Raw genomic sequence first — 21,172 nt, 5'->3', positions numbered from 1 at the left:
AAGAGAAGAAAAATGCGAAACAGTGGCCTTGTCTGTCTTTCTCTCATTCTAAATTCTTGGCTAACTAACTTGCGTATCTGTTGTCCCTTATGATGACTCCGCAGCCCCTTAAAGCGCCTTCTGAATCATCAAAGAAAGAGGATGTTCCGGGCAGTTTGAATGCTTCCCATTTCTAACTTGAATTTAAGTTCTTTAGAAATTGACCTTTACTGTTTAGAATATACTGTAACTTTTTTTATGAAACAGAATAGCTGATTGAACAACTCACAGTATTAGTCAAGTAATGTTATAGTCACTTTCTTAGCGTCTTCTACAGGAGACATCCTTACCTCATTGCTAACCACAGAGTGCAGTCATTTCAGCTGCTCATTAAGCTCTGCTCCTTCCAATCCTAGTGACACACATATCTATAAACGCTTCAAGTTCTAGAAGCTCCATTAGTGGCTACCTAGCAAAAGTACTTCACGGGCTTTTTGTGCAAAATGAACCTGGCCCTTTCTAATCCCAATGGGTAATTAAGTAGACAATAGTCACATCAGTTGGAGAATGAACTTTTCTGCCTAGTAGAGAGTTTCCATATGGTCCACAAATATTATACCAGTTGAAAGACAGTTGGAATACACACGAACAAAGCAGAAATATTTTTCTCTCTCTTTGACTTCAAGAACACTGTAGGATCAACTGGCTAATGTCACTTACACAATTCAGCACTCTCAGTATTGAAAATTGAGGTGATGCCATATTGAGCTTAGGACATTCCCTGGAAGTTGATATTTACCATTTATCTCTGTCTCATAAAATTAAAGAGCAGATTGTGGCAGAAAAAATTCAGTATTTCAGTTTTCTGAGTGTCAGGGCTATAAGATGAAAAAGGTTTATGACTACTTCCCAAAGCTTATGTACTGAAAGAAGCTTCATTTTTCATAATAAAAATCTAGGTGGCCTCAACAGCTGTAATTTTCAAAAATTTAAATACAGAGATGCCTTCTGCCAACATTTTAAAATTGACATTCTGCACAGCCAAAATCTCTGATCTTTGCTGTTATCTAATTTGGGATTTGAGCTACTATTTCCAGGCTATTAAGTGCCACATCTGGACTCCCAGTGATCACATCAGGATACCTCCCTTCCTCCATATTGATCAGCAGCAGCATCTTCCCCAAGAGGTGATAAAGGTATTAGTAACTATACAAGATGCTCGACCTTTAGGCACTTGTCTAGAATTATAGTATTTATTCATTGGAGGATAATAAGACAAGGGAAGAAGTCAAATAATTTCACCTGTAATTTGCAGCCATTTCCTACAAAGCGATGCTTCTCAGAGAACAAAAGCTGCAGTTCAGATATTATATAATGTCCCCTATTTTGGATAAGATGTTGTGAAGATTTTTTTTTACAAGATGCAATTTACTTATGAGCTGATCCTTCCATGGAAAGAGCTTCTTGGGCGTAATACTGATGAATGGAGACGGCACCGTTCACACTTCCAGGTTATGATTTGTCAGTGCTTTCATTACGTGCACTAATTTAGAAGGATTTATTTATTTTCTCACAAATGCAAAAATGTGCTCCAAGCTAAATATGCTGTCTGAGCGTCTGAGCCCAGTGTTTTCCTTGGTGGAGGGGGTGCAAGTATGGGGACTCAAGCTGTTGTGTGTTGTTCTTCCCACCTCCACCCCACCTCCCCAGCAGTACTGCCTAACTTCCTGGTGGTTTTACAGATTTATATATTTGTGCCTTTAACTCTTTTTTTTTCTTATCCAATAACTGTAACTTTGATTGAGTTCTAAGTGCTTACAAAAACAATGTCAGTAAGCACATCCATGGACATAACTATTAGAATAAATTATGCCGGGGCTGGCGCCGTGGCTCACTAGGTTAACCTCTGCCTGTGGCGCCGGCATCCCATATGGGTGCCAGGTTCTAGTCCCGGTTGCTCCTCTTCCAGTCCAGCTCTCTGCTGTGGCCCGGGAGGGCAGTGGAGGATGGCCCAAGTGCTTGGGCCCCTGCACCCGCATGGGAGACCAGGAAGAAGCACCTGGCTCCTGGCTTCGGATCAGCACAGCACCGGCCGTAGCGGCCATTTGGGGAGTGAACCAACAGAAGGAAGGCCTTTCTCTCTGTCTCTCTCTCTCACTGTCTTTAACTCTACCTATCGAATCAATTTTAAAAAAAGTAATTAAAAAAATAATACAGAATAAGTTATGCCCACAACACTGGATACCAAGTTTTGGAGATCTGGATACAGCAATATCAAAATATGAAACTAAATTGAATGTGCAGATCTTGCTAGCCGCAGATGGCTTTCTGTGATCTGAAATCACTCACTTTCCTGTCTCTGGAGAATAAGGCTTAAAATATCCTGGGTATGTGTCACCTCCTCCCACTCAGTCTAACAAACAGTAGGAGATCACACTGCATCATCACTAGCTCTGGGTTGTAACAATACTCATGTTGGAACGGGAAACCTCCCCAAGTAGTGGACAAAAATATAATTCTCCTTTGCCTGCCTACAGTTTCCAGTTTGATTTTTACCCTCAATGAAAATCAAATTAAACACCCCTTAAAGTTCACCAGAGATGAGTTTGTAAAGGTATTTGGAGGCTTTGTGCGTTGGATGGTTGGAAGGAAAATATGTGTGAATATATGCATATGACTAGGTACATTTATAAAGCACCCATCACACAGTACCTTCATAGTCCTTTCTACTATTTCTTTTCAACCTCAAACATAAGTCATAGCCTAATCAAAGTTAATTAAAGAGTCTCAAGGAAAAAGGAGTGTGTTTGGAATTTGGACCACGATAAAAGAAGTTACTACACAAATATATGAAAGAAGACTATTTTACAAACTGTCAGCAGAAAATGCCCTGAGGGCAAATACAGTAGTGAGTATTTAATAAGGCCAGAGTTATTTCAAAGGGCACTGATCTGTGGAACTCAGCTTACAGGAACAGAGAAAGAAATGCAGTGTTTAGAACTTTATAAAAGTTAAAAATGGGAAAACTATGTGAAGTCCAGGATTATCCTGCCCGGATCAGCCCACACTTCACAGTCTGATGAGGATGAGTATAGTAGTCAAGGTACAGAATTATCTTTCTCTGATGTTAGCACAGATGTAAGGATCCTTCCAAACATGCTAGTTAGACATACATTTATTTTTCTATACCCTTTGAGAACCTCCTCAGATTTTCAGAGGATCAGATTCTCTATATTTACTGCCTCCTACTAAGAACACTTCATTTTATTTTTAACTTCCTTAATTGTCTAAACTTTCAGAGTATTCTTAGTCTTAGCTTCAGTGTTCCCAGATTCTTTGTCCTTTACCTTTACAGAGCCTAGCATAGTGACATTCAGTATGCATTTAGTAAATGATTCATGATTTTACACACCTCGATCACATCTACTCTCAGCCTTTCTCTCTCCAGACTTGAGTCTTGAACTTCAAGTCCATCCTCTTATGACAGCCAAAGTTTAAATTTCACACTCAGTGATATTTAATATAGAAGCTATAAAAGGTGGTCCTAAAATTATAGGCCTGCCACTACCCAGACCAAATTCTAGGTAGTCAAGAAATTGATTTTGCCAAAACATAAACAAAAATAAAAAGTACAGATTCCTCTTGGTTCATCTTCAGCCAAAATGGAAATGAAGTAAATGTTCACGTGCCACGATCATTTGCTCTGTCCCAATCTTAAAAGTCCTTTTGTAAAGTGCTTTAAAAATCTTTATGCCTCTAGAAATGAAAAAGGTATTTGTTGGAATTCCCTCATATGGACATACTTGTTTCCTTGGAGAACTCAACAAAGCATGGATGACTTTAGAGGTAGTCAGGGGATCTTAAAATGAATCTGCAATTTTCACAGATACTAAAGATTAGTACTTCATGAAGAATATCAAAGTAATCAATCAAAGTAGATGATACATCTAAATCTTAATATTAAACTCCTGTCAACAAATTAGCTCACCTAAAAGCAGTTTATTATATTGGGTTTATAAATTGTTTTTGGATGAGTTCACCCTTTGCCAGGAAAATTAGTGTATGTGTGTATATGTGTATGTGTGTGTCTGTGTGTGTGCGTGTGTGGTGGTAGTGGTAGTTGTGGTGGTGGTAGAAGGACATGCTTGTTAGAACAGAAGTTTCTAACTTCAACATATTTTCAATAAGTTTTACTAGGTCTGAATAAAAGAAAGATAGAAAAAGACTAAAATATAGACTAGCTTGAATGTACATTTCCCCCTTCCCCCTCATTTGTCACTTCATGTTCCACAATTTCAGTTACCAAGGGCCAAACAGAATCCAAAAATATTAAGTGGAAAATTCCAGAAGTAATTCAAAAGTTTTAGATTGTATACCATTCTGAGAAGCATAATGAAATCTTGTGCTATCCCACTCCATCCTACATAGTTTTCTCTTTTTTATTTATTTATTTGAAAGGCAGAGTTATATAGAGAGGCAGAGAGAGAGAGAGAGAGAGAGATCTTCCATCCACTGGTTCACTCCCCAGATAGCCACAATGGCTGGAGCTGTGCCAATTAGAAGCCAGGAGCTTCTTTAAGGGTCTCCCATGCAGGTGCAGGGGCCCAAGGACTTAGGCCATTCTCCACTGCTTTCCCAGACCATAGCAGAGAGCTGGATTGGAAGTAGAGCAGCTGGAACTTGACCCAGCACCCATATGGGATGCCAGCACTGCAGGCGGTGGCTCTACCTGCTACACCACAGTGCCAGCACCCGTAGTTTTTTCATAACACACATTTCCATGAATTTTTGGAAGTACACCATATAATGCCACTTGTTCATTAGTCAATAGTCATCTTGGTTATGACATAAGCTGTTGTGGTATTGCCTCACTTGTAACCCTTTCATGATAGTCTAAGGATCCAGCACAATACCTGTGTCCTTCATTTCATCACATAGGCATCTCACATCATGACAAGGAGGGTGAGTACAGTACAATATAACATTTTTAAGAGACCACATTTGCATAACTTTTATTTCAGTACATTGCTATAATTATTCTCTGTAATCATTAAGTATTGTTAGTCTCTTATGTGCCTAATTTATAAATTAAACTTAGACCTATACCCTAGGTATGTATGTATATGAAAAACATAGTATATATAGGACTTACTGTCCAGTTTCAGGCATCTACTAGGAGTCTTGGAATATAAGCCCTGTGAATAAGGCAGGTGGGGAGGGCTACATTAATTCCATGTGGTTATTTTCCAGAGCAATGTCAATAGCACCAACAGAAGACAGAGTTGAATCATGTGTTCTTTATATGTGTCTGACACTTTTTACAATTATTATTTTTTAATTTTCTGTCTAAGTACTTTAAGATTTATTTATTTATTTACTTGAAAGGAAGAATGACATAGAAAAGAGAGAGAGATCTTCCATCTGCTGATTCACTCCTCAAATGGCCGCAATGGCCGGAGCTGGATCAGGCCTAAGCCAGGACCCTGGAACTTCATCTGGGTCTTTCATGTGAGTAGCAGGGACCCAGGTACTTGAGCCAACATCCACTGCTTTCCCAGGTACATTAGCAGGGAGCTGGATCAGAAGCAGAGCAGTTGGGACTCTAACAAGTACTCTAATATAGGATGCAAATGTCACAAGTGGCAGCTTAACTATGCCACAATGTCAGTCCCATATGATTTATTATCTCATAAGATACTTACAACAACCTAGGCATCAAGTGACCCGCTCATCCTCACTTTTCGAGCTCTGTCTTAATTTTAAACTGAGCTCTGGGGTCTGGGTAAAGCTGCTGCCTGCAATGCCTGTATCCAATATGGGCACCGGTTCATGTTCCAGCTGTTCCACTTCCAATCCAGCTCCCTGCTAATGCACCTGGGAACACAGTACTAGATGGCTCATGTCCCCTAGACCTATGTGGGAGACCCAGATGAAACTCCTGGCTCCTGGTTTCAGCCTGGCCCAGCCCCTGCCTTTGTAGCCATTTGGGGAGTGAACTAGGGGAGAGAAGATTCTCTCTCTCTCTCTCTCTCTCTCTCTTTCTCTGACTCTGCCTCTCTTTAATTCTTTCAGATAAATAAATCTTTTAAAACAAAACAATAACAACAAAAAAACCCTTGACCTCTGCCTCAGTCCTGGGAAAACCAGAGCAGCTGGTCATCTTGGATGAGACAGACCTTTTTTCCCCTCTATTTTACATAATAGGAGACCTCAATTTGGAGATAAATGACTCAATTCAAAGGCACACATCTGGCGTACATGGTATATTCAGTACTAGAACCCATACCTTCTTACTGCTATTATAGTACAAGTATACTTTCCAAGAAACCAGGCTGCAATTAACACAGTGTATAAAAACTGAAAATTTTATTGGCTTTTATTTTTCTAAAAGTTCGGCCATTTCCTGTGTAATGTCATAATTTTGCTCTACGACCTCCCTCTTAGTAGATAATGCAGAGAAAAAAGCTCATTGCCGTTTATCAGAATTATTACAAACTCCCTGTTAACTCAGTGTGAATTGATGAAAATAATTCTAATGCTTTCCAAGTCACTTATTTCTTAATGCAACCATGAATAGAAGCAGTGGCCTATGCATCTATACCATAAAAGAAATGTAACTTACACTACCTCCACCATCTTTTCCCAGTTATTTTAAAGATTTCTTTTTCTGTTTGTGGGAGGAAGCAAGTATCAAAGGGGTGAAAATGTAAAATCATGCCAAACAAAATCATTAGATCTGTCTTTATGTTAATATGCTATTTTTTGATACACAAAGAAGTGAATGTGTGTCCCAACACACCTCTCCCATGACTGTCCTGCCTATGCTGAGTAAAATTGAACCCATGTGTCTTTAAAATGTCTTTCCATTTCTATGGCTTCTTTCAAAATAGTGAGCTCAGTGCAAATGTGGCCCCTAGAATACTAATGCTCATTGGCTGTTTCCCAACAGGTATCACAGTTGATAGGCATGGATTCATTTACTTTGTGGATGGCACTATGATTCGGAGAATTGATGAAAATGCAGTGATCACAACTGTAATCGGCTCAAACGGTCTGACTTCCACGCAGCCACTGAGCTGTGACTCGGGAATGGACATCACTCAGGTAGGCACCACTGGTTTTTCAAGCATTATCGCCATTTGGCATCATTGAAATGGAGAATAATTTTCTCATACAGAAATGAGGTAGAAAGGAAGCCTGGTGGATCTGTTTTAATGCCAGATAGCAGAAGTTTCTCTTTATGTAAGCTACTTTTTTTCTCCTTGGGGATAGGGGAAAAAACTTAGTTGGAAGAGTATGGTAAGGCTGGGTGCAATGTGAGGTGGAATATTGACATAAAAATTAAAGTCTCCCAAATTTGAATCATTTGGAGAGTAAGGAGGTCAGCCTTATTTGTTGGCTATTTTTCCAAGACATGTAAGGTTATTATTTTTAAATGAAACAACAACTCAAATTTGGAAAAGCAGTCACTTTAGTTGTGACTTAAAATACTTTTAATGAATATATGAACATAACTAGTTATTCATATATAGCCATAGCCATATATGATATATGGCCATTTCTAAGGTATTTGAAAATTTCTTAAGTAAAAGCAACATCCCTTCTGAAATCTGCATATTTTACACTTATTTAGAAAAGCTTTTGGCCATCTAGAATAAAAGAGAAAATTCTGTGTAGCTCTCATCTGGTTCCAAACCCTTGATTTTTACCACCATTCCACAAAATCAGTACTGGACATGCAGAGGTATTATAGAGCACACAGCATAGTCCCAGCTGTGAAGGCCTTTCTCAGTCTGCAGAGTTAAGGAGTTGATATGCAGAATGAAGGAAACAGACCAGACAGTCCTCAAAGGGACTTTCCAGCTCTCACATTTCATAAATCTCAACTCTGATGAAGGAGATTATTAGATGATTTTTTCAAAGAAATTAGAATAGATGTTGGAAGTTTTAGGATTCATTAGTGTATCAGAGGGGATGGTTTGGGCTGCAAGTAATAAAATGCTTTTCTGAAAGTAGTTTAAATAACAAGGTTTAATTATCTCACATTATGGGATGTCCAAACATAGGCTAAGGTGCCAGCAGATTTCCTTCTCGTGTCACATTAACTGGAATTGAGTCGCATGCCTTTGCCTTCACCAGTCACTGGCAAAGGGGAAATGGGATTCCTAATGCACTCAGACTCTCTGAAATTGGGTCACCTTCCACGAGCATTTTGCTGCCTGATGTTTGAACCAAAATCAGAGTTCTGTTAGCAAGAAATAAAGGGTTGCTGTTGGGTAGGCAACCAGTGATATCCTCCACAGTTAAAATATTCCTGTAGCTTCATTTGTCATCTCACCTGAGACCCAGGATAAAAAACACAGTGAAATGAACGCATCACCCAGAAATCTTGCTTTATTCCTTAACTCTAATATCTCTTGCTACCTCTATTCACCATGAGTACACATCTCTATAAAACATCAGTAATGTGCCTATTTTGAAGTCCACTTTTTTTTTCACCGTACCCCTGCCTTGCCCCCAGAAACTCAGAAAATGGTCAAAGTCAACTACAAAGATAAAATGGAGAGGTGGAAAGCCTGGAGAACTGACAAACTGAACAAACCATTGTGAATAGAGATTTGAGTGGATCACACCCTCAAATCCTCAAATGGTCTAACTTTCCATGATTCAATCTTCTGCTAAAGGCAAGGAAAATGAGCATTATTTATGGCAAAAAGGAAGGGTGAGAACGGATTTCTATGGGGGAAGGGGAAGAGAGAAGATGCACACATATGATTCATTTGTAAGATATTTTTAACTTAAAGTAGGGCACTTAGTATTGCGATCAGGCAACTCTAAACAACTTACCTGTTTCTGCATGGAAAGTCAAGCAAAAAGCTTAAAAAGGCTTTGTCTAAAAAGTTCAAAACTATGAGCCTCATCATGAGGAGGGTTCTTTTTCATAAAACATCTGTCACCATAATTGCCACCATAAAAGCTAGCTCATCCCTTTCAGGTTGTGAGGGTGCCATGCAGCCCACTGAAAGGGAGCCCTGGGAACCAGGACACAGAATCACATCTTCACTCTGCTATTTGACTCCAAGCCTTAGTTTCTCTGAAGCACTTTTTGAGCTTTGGAACCACAGGGAAGTTTCATTTTGGGGGAAGGAGAAGGGCAAAGAGTTGAGCAAGGTGAAGGGAGGGTGCTAGAAACCAGTAGGATTCACTGGGAAAGAGAGCAAGCTTCCTGTATAAATTATTTGGCAGCTAACTCGCTGCTGGCCGCCATTCCCTGTTCTGTGCACTAAAAAATAACTACAACTGATCTGCCCAGACTGACTCAGAAGAAGTCTCTACTGATCTCTACTCAGTGTCCAGATTTTCACTCTTCACTTTTATTACAGCCTTGCTTCGTATGGCCCCATTCCCCAGTCTAGAATGACCTCAGCTGGTCCAAAGACCACTCTCCATCCTCCTCATATCTCATCTCCTCCATGGGAGCCTTCCCTGCTAGTTCTAGTCCTCACTGTTGTCATATTCTCTCATTGGAATTTAGCATCACCATGCTTAATATGTAATTTATTCTCTCTTGGCAAACTGTGTATCCAAATAATCTCCCAAAATAGACTGTATTCTTTGAACATGCACAGTAAGTGCTAGGCAGGCACAGTAAACATGCATACCTGTACCAAAAGGACACTATGGTGAAAAGAATATGGAGGAATCAGATAGAGCTAGAGAGGATGAAATAGTGAAAGACCTTATAAGCCTGATAGCATTTCAGTTTTATAAAGTCGGCAATGGGTAGCCAATAATAGCATTAAGCAGAGAAATACAGTTTTAAAAATAGCATTAAGCATGGAAATGCATTTTTAAAAGATCATTCTAGTTGTAGTGTGGCGAATCAGTGGAGCACAACAGTGCTAGAGGCAGAGAGACCACGTCTGAGGCAATAGAAGTAATACAGGTATGACAGGGACAAGCTATACCAATATATGCGTGATTAGCACCTTTTCAAGAAATGCCTATCAAATTAACTTGATTTCCATTGGTTTTTGATATTCTGCTGATGTGCTTTTAAAATACAACTCTGCGTCACATTAGCTATAAAAGCAATGATAATGGCTGAACCTCAAATATCACAGTATGGATGGAGAAAGCCAAAAAGATTAGTGAAATAGTGGAGCTAAAATGAAAGAATTGTTGACTGACTTAATTTGAGAATTAAAAGAGTACATGGGTGATAATACCGTTCACTGAAATAGGGAATACAAGAGGAATGGAAGCAGATTTGAGCTGAGGGTTCAGATTGGGACATACTGAGTTTGAGGTACCTGTGTGGCATGCAGGGAAAGATATTTGGCAGGCAGCTGGGTACAAGTCTAAAGCTCAAGGGCTGAAATATAGATTATATTTGTGATTATTGGATTCTCCCTGATAATGCCAAAACAAAGGGAGTGGGTAAGAACTCCCAAGAAGGGCATATAGCATAAAAAGAGAAGGATAAGGCCGAACTCTGAGAACCATGACTATCAAGAGAATGCTGACCAACATACAAAAGAGATTGAGAGGAAGAGACCTGACAAGTGAAGAGGAAAACTGGAAGGGAATGCTCAATAGCAAATGCACTGTAGAGGTCATGGGTAATTAGCTGTTTTCTTAGAAGCCATTTGATTCACAGCATTAGTGACTCTGATATGAGTGCCTTTAATAGGATACTAATTAATGGGTATCATATTTTAGTGGTAAGAGTATGAAATGAGGAAGTGCAGAACGTGAAAATAGATCACTCCTTTGAAATGTTTGGCTGGGAAGTGGAACCTTGGCATTGAAACAAATCAGTGCCCAGATGTGGGCAAATCAACACACAGATGTGGCACAGGAGATCCCTGAATGAGATCCGCTGAGGTAGAGTAGATAAGAGTGCTTACCAGGAGGAAGCCTATGTGTGGCACAGCTTCCTAGATGCTCTGCCATTATGGCCAGTGCTTCCTGTCTGTTTAGACAGCTGTAACAGATTTGCAACTGATGTTTCCCATGACAATACTTAAGAACATGGGCCATCCTCAGCTAGAGAGAAGAAAGCTGAGTAGGGAGCTTTGTAAAGCCCTCCAAGAGCAAAGCCCCCGTTGTTTATCCTAGTACTTACAGTGATCCAGCTGAGCTTACACAGTATTCAGGTTCATATTTCAGTAAATCAAAATGTATTGATGGCTGAGGACAGAAACAAATGTCTCAGTGAGAGCACACGGTTTCTGCTGACAAGACAGAATAGAGGCCTGAACTGCAGTATGAAAATTTGAGTCAGACCTTAAGAAGGGGTTACTGTTTCTAAGACTGTGTGGCAGCACTGTATATTATCCAAAGATTTTTGTAGCATTCCCATCTTTTGATACTTTCCAACCAGATGCTGGGTACCAATAATCTATGAATGCTGACTTACAGTCCTCTCTGGAGTCAGGAAGATGCACTAACTCTTTTTCTCAGAGTTCCTTCCAACTCCATGAAGGTTTCTCTACAGAAATAAAACCAAATTCCTCAATTTTTCTTGTTGCTTTCTCTGCATTTCAAAACCAAAAGGTTTCCAACAAGAAAAGGCCCATCCATGCTAGCCTAATACCTATAGAGGCTGTGAAGTGATACAACAGAATTCTTCTCTCTCTTACTTGACTTTTTCTTCTGTACTTTCTGAGGCAAACCTGAGCCCCAGCAAGAATCAATTCTCAGTAGCCTGTCCTAATCTTCAGCAAATCATCGTGTCCTATATTAATTCTAGGAATACCTACTACCACTTATTGAGAGATTACTATTATGTGCCAGAAACCATGCTAAGCATCTTATTCACACTGTTGCATTTTATTTCCACAACCCAACCACCCTTGAGAGATAGTTATTATCATCCCCTCCACAGAGAAGAAAACTGATAGCCAGGAGATTATGTATGATGGTAGTACAAAAAGTTCCTGGAAAATGGAGTTAAAATCATGAGTTTATGTTGGTACAAAAAATTTTCATTTTGTGAGAAAATGAATATTATGAAAAAACTATGCATGGCTTTCAAAAAATATTGCACTTAGATAAACTTGTACTTTTAATTTGTGTCCATGAACTTTTTGAAGTATCTTCATATTGTACTATAGCCATAGAGTTATTAAGTGAGACAGGCAAGATTTGAGCACGAGATATCTGATCTTAGGGTACATTTGTCCAACTTCCATATATTCAGTGACAAGTGAAAATGACCAAATAAACTGGGTGAAAAATGCTGCTTCGATGAAGAATATGTTGCTTACTCACAGAATGTGTGTTTAGTGGCACTTAAGGAAGAGTTTAATAAAATCTAATCATCTCAAGAAATGAAATTTGCTTTGACAATAAAAATCAGCCACTTGTTCAGAATCAATATCTTTTTTTCTCTTTTTTGATTTACTGAAATGTGAAACTGAACTCTTGGTAGGAACTCTAAAGCATACCTTCCCTTTGTAAGCACTGCTATAAACAACCAGGCCTTTCACTTCAGGAAATGAGTTGATGGTGGAAAGATGGGGCTCTTTATTTCCACTCTGCTTTCGGAATCTTCCTGCTCTATACTTCCAGCTGGTGCCTGACTATAATGGAACTGGAAGTTAGACCAAGTCTCTTGGTGGAATAACAAGTTTCAGAGCTGGATTCACTCCTTGGAGCTGTCCTAATGTTATGCCAAAAATCAGTCCAACAGCAGATACAGAAGTAGCATGGACTTTTTGTAGTCATAAATAATCCTGTTGACCCACTGCCCATGAGGCAAACACTTTGAGGTCTTATTCCAGGCCCCCGACACACATCCAGCATGCCATCCATGCTTGTTGGATGATCTGTATTTTCCACACTGGTTCTGAATAGCACTCATTTCTCAGATGGACCTAATGGGGTGGAGGAGGATACAATACTCATGGTTATGAAAGAGGGAAAGACTCTGGTTCCCTAGAGGGGCAAACTGTAGCCGCAAGCATTTACTCTATTGAGCCAATCCACTGGGAGTCATACATCTCTCCCTAGTCATTTGATTCTGGCCTTCCCTTCAGAATTTTCTCATCATGCGGTAATAACCAAATATCTCAAAAGCTTCTTCTAATAGGGAACTTACTACATAGCCCAGGCAGCTGATTCTATCTTTGAATGTCTTTGACTTACAGAAAGCTCTTCTGGGATCCCTTTAACTTTGTATCTTCCTTTAACTTTCACCTTCTAGCCTTACTGCAAGTCTTCAGGCTCTGAATTATAAATTTAATCAATTTTCTATGAAATTAATTAACTAAGAAAACAAGCACTATACTGGGTCCTTTCAGATATTAGGCTTCCTTTCTTTTCCTATTTTTAACTTTATTTAGAATTTTATTTCTGAATAGTTTTAAATTTACAAAACAAAAATTGTGAGGGAATAATATAAAGAATTCACATATACCTTCAAACCATTTCTTCATTAATATCTCATATTAGTATCTTTATTACAATTAATGATTTTTTCTTCTTTTTTATCTATTTTTATTTTTTCCTAAAGAAATATTTTATTTAAGGCTACTTTTAAAAGTTCAAGGAAAACAGATATTTTAGTTATGAAAAATCATGCATAGATTTCAAAAATTGTTTGCACCAAAAGAAATTCATCTTTTAATTCTATTTTCCATGAACTTTTTGAAACACAAACATATGTTATTTTAATCCCCAAGAAAATTCTTCAAGTATTTTGCTCTCCTGGTTTTTTAAGGATTCATTTATTTATTTGAAAGTCAGAGTTACAGAGAGAGAGAGACGGAGAGACAAAGAGAGAAACAGAGAGAGATCTTCCATTTTTGGTTCACTTTCCAAACAGCCACAATGGCCAGGGCTGGGCTAAAGCCAGGACCCAGGAGCTTCCCCCAGGTCTCCAACATGGGTTCAGGGACCCAAACACTTGGGCCATCCATCTTCTGTTGCTTTCCCAAGTGTATTAGTAGGGTGCAGGATGCAAAGTGGAGCAGCCGGGACACTAATTGGCACCCATTTGGGATGCCAGCATTAACCGGCTCTATCACAGTGCCGGTTCCACTCCCTTATTTTTAATAAATGTGGGATACAGAATGCAGACAAGTTGAGTAACTTGATCAAGATCACATAATCAATAAGAGACAGAGTTGAAATTTGAATGTGCTCAACCTGTTGCCAAAGTCCACATTATTTTCACCAAACATGATATGCAACTGCCTCCTTAGAGTAGGCACTTGGCCTAGCAGTTATGATGCCGTGTAGGGTGCTCAATCTCATATCAGAGTGCCTGGGTTTGAGTCCCAGCTCACCTCCAAATTTTAGCTTCCCATTATTGAATGCCCTAAGAGGCAGCAGTTTGATGACTCAAAGTGCTTGGGTCCCTGCCAGCCATGTGGGAGACTAGGATTGAGTTCCTGGCTCCAGGCTTCAATTTGGCTCAGACCAGACTGCTGCAGGCATTTAGAGAGTGAACAAGCAGATGGGAGATCTCTCTCTCTCCCTTCTCCTCCCCTCTCCCTCCCCTCTCCCTCCCCTCCCCTCCCCTCCCCTCCTTTCCCCTCCCCCTCCCTTTTCCTCCCCTTCCCTCCCCTCCCCTCTCTTTCCCTCACCTCCTTTCCCCTCCCCCCCTTCCCCTCCCTTCCCCTTTCCCCTCCCCCTCCCTTTCCCTCCCCTCCCCTCCCCTCCCCTCTCTTTCCCTCACCTCCTTTCCCCTCCCCCTCCCTTCCCCTCCCCTCCCCTCCCTTTCCCTCACCTCCTTTCCCCTCCCCCTCCCTTCCCCTCCCCTCCCCTCCCTTCCCCTCCTCTCACCTCCCTCTCCCCTTCCCTCCCTCCCTCCCTTCATTTCAAATAAAATTTTAGACTAAGTACATAAAGAAGTATAAAGAAGCAATTTTTAAATTGCTTCTTCTATAGTCACATCCCAAAATCATGTAACTTTACCTCACCTGCCGTGGGTTTGAGTTCATTCACTATTCTGTCCACTCTTTTCTGGATGTGTTCTCATTTGTTTAATATCTATTTTAAAGGATACCTTCCAGAAATGAATGATCCAGATGTGCTCTGACTACTAAGAGGTAGAATGGGGATTATCAAACCCATCTACATTCTGTTTTCTGTTCCTTTCACCTGGTAGTCTTCAAAAGGACTTTAGCCACAAAATTTTGTTTCAAACAAAACAAGTTCCTATTTGCAAAATAGATGCAAACAGCAGATTCAGTCAAGCAGTAATATCCCAGAACCTTCCCTATTCTGACTCACATGCATTCAATGGTGACACATATGGCAGCCCTAAGGTACTTTTGTAAAATGCTAAAGAAGTAAAAAGCACAGGTTAAGAAGGCACAGCTAAAGTTGATTTGGATTTTTTTGTTTTTTACCCCACACCACACTTTCAACATGTGATATTACCCAGGACTAAAATGTTTCTCATTGCCATTTCATCTTGTTCTTGCACAGTTATTTTATTTGTATCATACTGCAAGGGCTTATATTAGTATATATTCAATTCCACGTCATTTAATTCATCCATTTCTTTGTATTCTACTATTACCCAATAGCTTCACCATTCTTCCCAGCCTTGTGTCACCTGTAAATTTCATAAACACTATCTATGTCTACCTTCATGATAAAAATCGATGGATAAGTAGGCCAACATGCAATTATGGCAACACTATCCTAGTATCTGTTCAATTATGAACCCATTCATTTGAATTATCACCTATAGATTATGATTTGTAGTAGATCAGGAAATCAATATAATGGACTATGATCACCTCTTTTAAAAAATGAATTGCAACAAAAATTTTCGACTATATGATATGTAGTAAATATAAATATTATTTCATAAAACTTTTATTCCAACTGGATAATGATGTAAAATATAGCTCTGAGTGAGGGTCACAATCAAAAAAAGCTCAAAAGCCATCTTCTCACCTGATTTCCCCCAACTTATCCACAAATGTACCACAAGAACCCTTATCAGGTTGATAAATCTCTGAAAATAAATAAAAACTACTCAAAATTGGTTTACAGTCATAGTATCTATAAACACAAGTTCGTCATCCAAATATTAAGAAGCAACTGTTTTATAATACTTTAAAGGATCTTTTCCCAAGCAGGCTCCCTCTATGCAGTTTGTAGGACACATCTTCCGATTCCTCTTGAAGTCAGAACTGTGTTTAACCATCTCTAATCTTCTAGAACATATTCTACTATTTTTCAGTAATAACAAAAAGGTTCTAATACTCACTTTGTAAGTTCTCTTTAACCGAAAAGTCTTCCTGGCCAAAAAACTTGAATTCAGTTAAAGAAGTTAGGTAGTCATTTACAATCTCTTCACACACCTTGGACTTTAGTAACTTTAAATCCCATGTTTTTTACATTCATTCTTTTTATTTTATTATTTATTAATATAAAGAGAACAGATTTCATGTATTTCATAGATACAATTCTAAAAGCATAGTAATACTTCCCTCTTTCCCTCTCTGCTTACCTCCAGCTTCTTTCTTTCTTTGTTTTCTTTTAATTGTTGCCATAACACACTTTCAATTTATTTGATAATCAAAGGCTTAATGCTCAATTAAATATAGTATTCAACAAGTAAAATATACAGGAATATAGACAAAAGCTATAAATAATCAAATCATAAGTTGTCAATTTCACTCATACATTCAGCAATCATTCTTCTTAACACAGAAAACAAATCCTTCCCCCTCTCTCTCATCCATCAACACTATACTACCTGCCTCAAGCATCAGACCTCTGCCTTTTCCAGTTGTCTTCTGTTCTCCACATAACTAAAAAGTCATTTTCTGTTGTCCCCAGAATTTTTTGCAAGCTTCAAATAAGCTAACCACAACCGGATAGCAGGGGAAATATAAAACTTCCTCTTCTAAATCTACATGCCAATTCAACTTTACACAGTGGATTCAGCATTTTCTGTTGCTTAAAAAAATATGTATAATAACATCCAAGCATGAAAAGTTACAGGAAACTTGGGATAATGAAGAAAAGAAACAGTTTTAAAACATAAAAGGCACTTTCATTTCTCCCTTAAACTCTTGCCTAATGTCTCTCATTGTCCCTCCCTCTCTGACCCTTTCATGTCTACAGAATGTCCTCAGTCTCCCTGAGTGATATGGATGATACGGAAGCTCAAGTTCTTTAAGGGTTATTTGCCTTTCTTTGTACACTTATATCACTCTCCCGTGTGCACACTGAAAGAGAACAGAATTAGATCTTTCGAATGAAGGCCATTATAAGTAAAATTCCCTGCAGGGACAGACTTCTGAATTTTGTGAAGCTCTGTAGGGAATCAAGAAAATCTGAATTATAATAAGTTTACTTGAATGAAGGGATCTCTCAGGGGAAAAAAGAAAGTTTATTTTTAAAGTTCTTGCCACCAGAGATGAAAAATCTCACTACCTCCACCTCCACCACACCTTCTCAATGCTTCAGTGACTATGGAACCTATCTCACTCTCAAGGCAAAGAAAAGGTCTATGACCACACTCCAGATAATGCAGACAGACAGATATGTGATACAAGGAAAAAGTGAGTTGTGGGTCAATAGCAAGATAGGGAAGATGAAACCAAGTTATCTGAAAAATCTGGAAACATATCTCTTGGGAGTCAGCTAACCCAGTGGGCAGCAGGTATAGCTATAGGGGAGAAAAAGGTGACAAAAAAGATAAGATACAGGAAGAAAAGGACAAACAGCATATTAATGAGACCCAGGACAGCAGAAAGGAACCAAAAATGTTATTTTGTAGCCCTTGTGGCAAACATTTACTCCTTCCTAATTGACCATGGCTAGTTTAGTCAGATGCATCTTCCATCTGCATAATAACCATTAGCTAGTGGATGGAGTAGTATTAACAGTCCAACAAACCAAATCTTCAATGGATTTCCCCATTTTCTTTCACTGTTCTCATGCCTGGACAACATCAATAGTACACGAATCTAATGGCTCAGCAATTGGTTATTATTGCAAGGGTCCAAATGAAAGCACCCTAAATCAGCAACGTTTGTTCAATTTATTCGCACCACATGCACTCAATCAGACCAGCAGTCACAGCCAAAACACATAGAAAGAACTTTCTTTTTGAAAGGCACTTGCCATTGTAAATTGTTGAAGAGAGAAACTATATGGCATTACATGTAGCCTTGACTTTTTTGTGTTCATTTGCCACACCAGTTAAGTAGGCATGTGGAAGGAAGGTGGCACAAACCCCAATCTACGTAGTGATCACATTATACTGTCACAGAGCATGAAATGGAAGTTAGAGTTGTTTAGGCTCTGATGTGACAGCAGCACCAAAAACCATTTAAAAACGACTTCTTAAGGAGTCCCTAGTGGCTTTCAACATTACACACCTGAAAATAAGAAATCACTTAGAGTTAGTGGCTAAAATCACTTAAGAATGCCAAATAAACACTACTTTTAGTTTCCATTTCTATATTTTAGGAAAAGGACATTTCTTTCTAAATCATTTATTCTGCTTTCCTCTGAAATATGGTAATGTAGGAAAAATTCAATCATTTTGTCTATTTCTTGACCCAAAAGAGGGTTCTCTATAATTTCAGATTCAGCACTACTCTTGAAAAACCGACATGAGGATTTTAGAGCTGGTAAATTCTTCTTCTTTATGAAGGCTAATTCAATAAATGACCTAATTGTTGATTAAGTGGTCTCCCCTTTTTTAATGTGAAAGCACTTGGAAAAGTATGAAGTGCTTTACAAATATAAAGGATGGTGTAAGATGTTAATTGGCATCTTCGGGAAATATTTTTTGTTGATTCATCACACACTTGCTAAAATGGGAGGACACAAGAAAATAATAACTCTGCAAGGTGGTTATTCAGATTTTGTAATATCTATGGTTGTCACTCTCTAGTTTAAATGCATTCCTGGATAATGTTATTTTTTGCTCATGCAGCCCAAACCTGGTCTCCTGGCTCTGTCAAAAGCAGGAAAATCCATCTGGAGCTGCAAAAAACAGTCAACACTTTCTCTATTGCTTTAATCAAGGATGCAAGGGGCAAAATCGGGCCTTTAGTGTAGACAGTCATTCATAGGTAGACCAATATAAAAAGTCAGTAAAACATAGTGTTTAGGAGCACATTCTGTGTGGATTTGAATCGTGGGTCCACACTTCACAGATGTGTTCCCCTGGGGGGAAAATCTTTACTGGTGAATAGGAATGATAATGCTACCTTTCTCATAGAGAGGTTATGATGATTCATATTCATATTCACTTATTCACATATTCATAAGTGGTAATATGCATAAACCACTTAGCAAAATACTTGGCTCCTATGTGCTCAATATGTTAATAGTAGTAGTGGTAATAGTAGCAGTGGTATTTTACCTTCCACCCACAAAACACAGAATTGAACTGATAATTTACAGAACTGCATAAAGAGGACCAAGAAGTTTGGAAGTGCTAAAGAAATTGCGTAATCTTCCCTTCTGTCCTTTTCACATAGGTGTATAAAGACACATATGTCTGTAGGGAGTTTGATGGGCTGTAGCAAACATATACTCCAGAGATGGGTCTTCACCTGCTGTGACCGTCACAGAATGTTTCATCTGCCTAATGCCGATGTGAAGCTCTATCTAGATCACTTAATGGAGGCTCACTATAGGCTCTGGATGATGCCCAAAATACTTCATTTTCTTTTTACTTTTAAGAAGTGTCATGCTGACTATGGAGCTAAAGTTGGAAAGTAGTGTGAGTTTCATACATCTGTGAATTGAAGTTTTAGACCATCTTCCATCCCTTTGAAATCAAAGGGTAGCCTACAGCCATTTTAGGTTGGTCAATTTCAAAAGAAAATCAATCAATAAATATTAGAGTAGATAATAAAGAAGACAGAGCTTATGTAGGTCAACATGAAGAATATGGCTCTCCCAAGGCAGGACAAAAGGACTCCTAGCTAATTGGAAAACCAAAACGAAGGAAGTTATGAAGCTGATATATCATAAGAAGAAAGCAGCATCCTAGGATTTTTGAAACAAGTTTAGCCTGAGTTGTTTCATTGACTCAGCTGATTCATTCAGTGACTCCTTTGTTTTTAATCAACATATTCAAGTTCCAAGCATTTCTATCACTTTTTAACATGCTAATGTATAAAAATACAAATGTATAAAAGTAAAATGGGGGAAACATTTCAAATAAGATTATCCACAGAGTTCCTTTAAATATCATTCTCTTCTCCAAATTCATTTAAACTGATTTTCAACAACACTTTTCAGACCTACATATTTTAGGTAAAAATCACAATATAATAACCTATTATCAGAGATATTTGCATTGCTTCTTCCAAAGTGACAGCTTAAGTTGTTTATATAAGAAGTAAAGAACAGCAGGCCACCATCTTCAACTCCAACATATCCAAATTCTGCTGAAATGTCTGCACACAAGCAAATAGCCTGAGTTGTCAGTGGCCTTAAAATAAAAGTCAAGCACCGTGCTCAATGCTATATAGAAAATGTAATTTATCACATAAATAAAACTCCCTCAGCAGTGTCCTCTTTCTACACAAAGGACAATGGCATGTTAGCTCTTATTAAAACTATTAAGCACCAGAGGAAAAGCATCTTCAAAGTTCAGGGAGAGTCATAAGATGCAAAGCTTGCAAAATACTTTTGAACCACTCAGTCTTCCACACATTTTGCTCAACAGGCACCATGACCCGAGGTGAACCTGAAGTCCTCCAAGATGCAGAAATCTGTGGTTGGTAAATTCAGTAGTTAGTAACTACAGGTTTAGGGCCAACATCTGGGCAAAGTTCCAATATAATTCAATTAGCCTAACTGTATTTCAGACTATACCTTTAAGCACAGTCCCACTCTCTATGTACTATGGAAGGGGAAAGTACATAAATCAGTGTCAACCCATCTTTACCAAGTGGAAATAAAACTCAAAGATGACACTCTTAACTCTCAGCAGGTGTGCTACCTTTTCACACAATAGTTAATGTATTTGGGAAAGTAAACAGAGAGGTATAAAACATTTCCCTCTAGGTTGCACCTGTTGAGAGGTGTTTCCCTTGAGACACATAAGAACAGGTGTTCATTTGGTCTACCTCAGAATATAGTTCCAACTCCAAATCAAGGAGAGAATTCTGAAGGAACAATCGCAATGTCTGACAAGGAAACTAGCAAGAAGGCATATAAAATAAATTTAATAATAAATACTCATTTT

General features: G+C 38.7%; 1 protein-coding gene across 6 annotated transcripts in view; it reads left to right on the top strand.

Moving 5' to 3' along the window:
• The window catches only part of TENM1 (teneurin transmembrane protein 1), an 870,866-nt gene that overhangs the window by 789,066 nt on the left and 60,628 nt on the right, over window positions 1-21,172 (top strand). For all 6 annotated transcript variants that reach the window (XM_051827790.3, XM_051827788.3, XM_051827787.3 and 3 more), the window contains one exon: window positions 6,929-7,083. In XM_051827790.3, the coding sequence (XP_051683750.1) occupies window positions 6,929-7,083 (155 nt within the window). The remainder of the gene's footprint in view (window positions 1-6,928; window positions 7,084-21,172) is intronic.

This window comes from Oryctolagus cuniculus, chromosome X, assembly GCF_051225735.1.
Source record: "Oryctolagus cuniculus isolate XC-2025 breed Fujian yellow rabbit chromosome X, ASM5122573v1, whole genome shotgun sequence".
Lineage (NCBI taxonomy): Eukaryota > Metazoa > Chordata > Mammalia > Lagomorpha > Leporidae > Oryctolagus > Oryctolagus cuniculus.
Note: the sequence above shows the minus strand (reverse complement) of the source record. Positions and strands in the feature narration are given on the sequence as shown.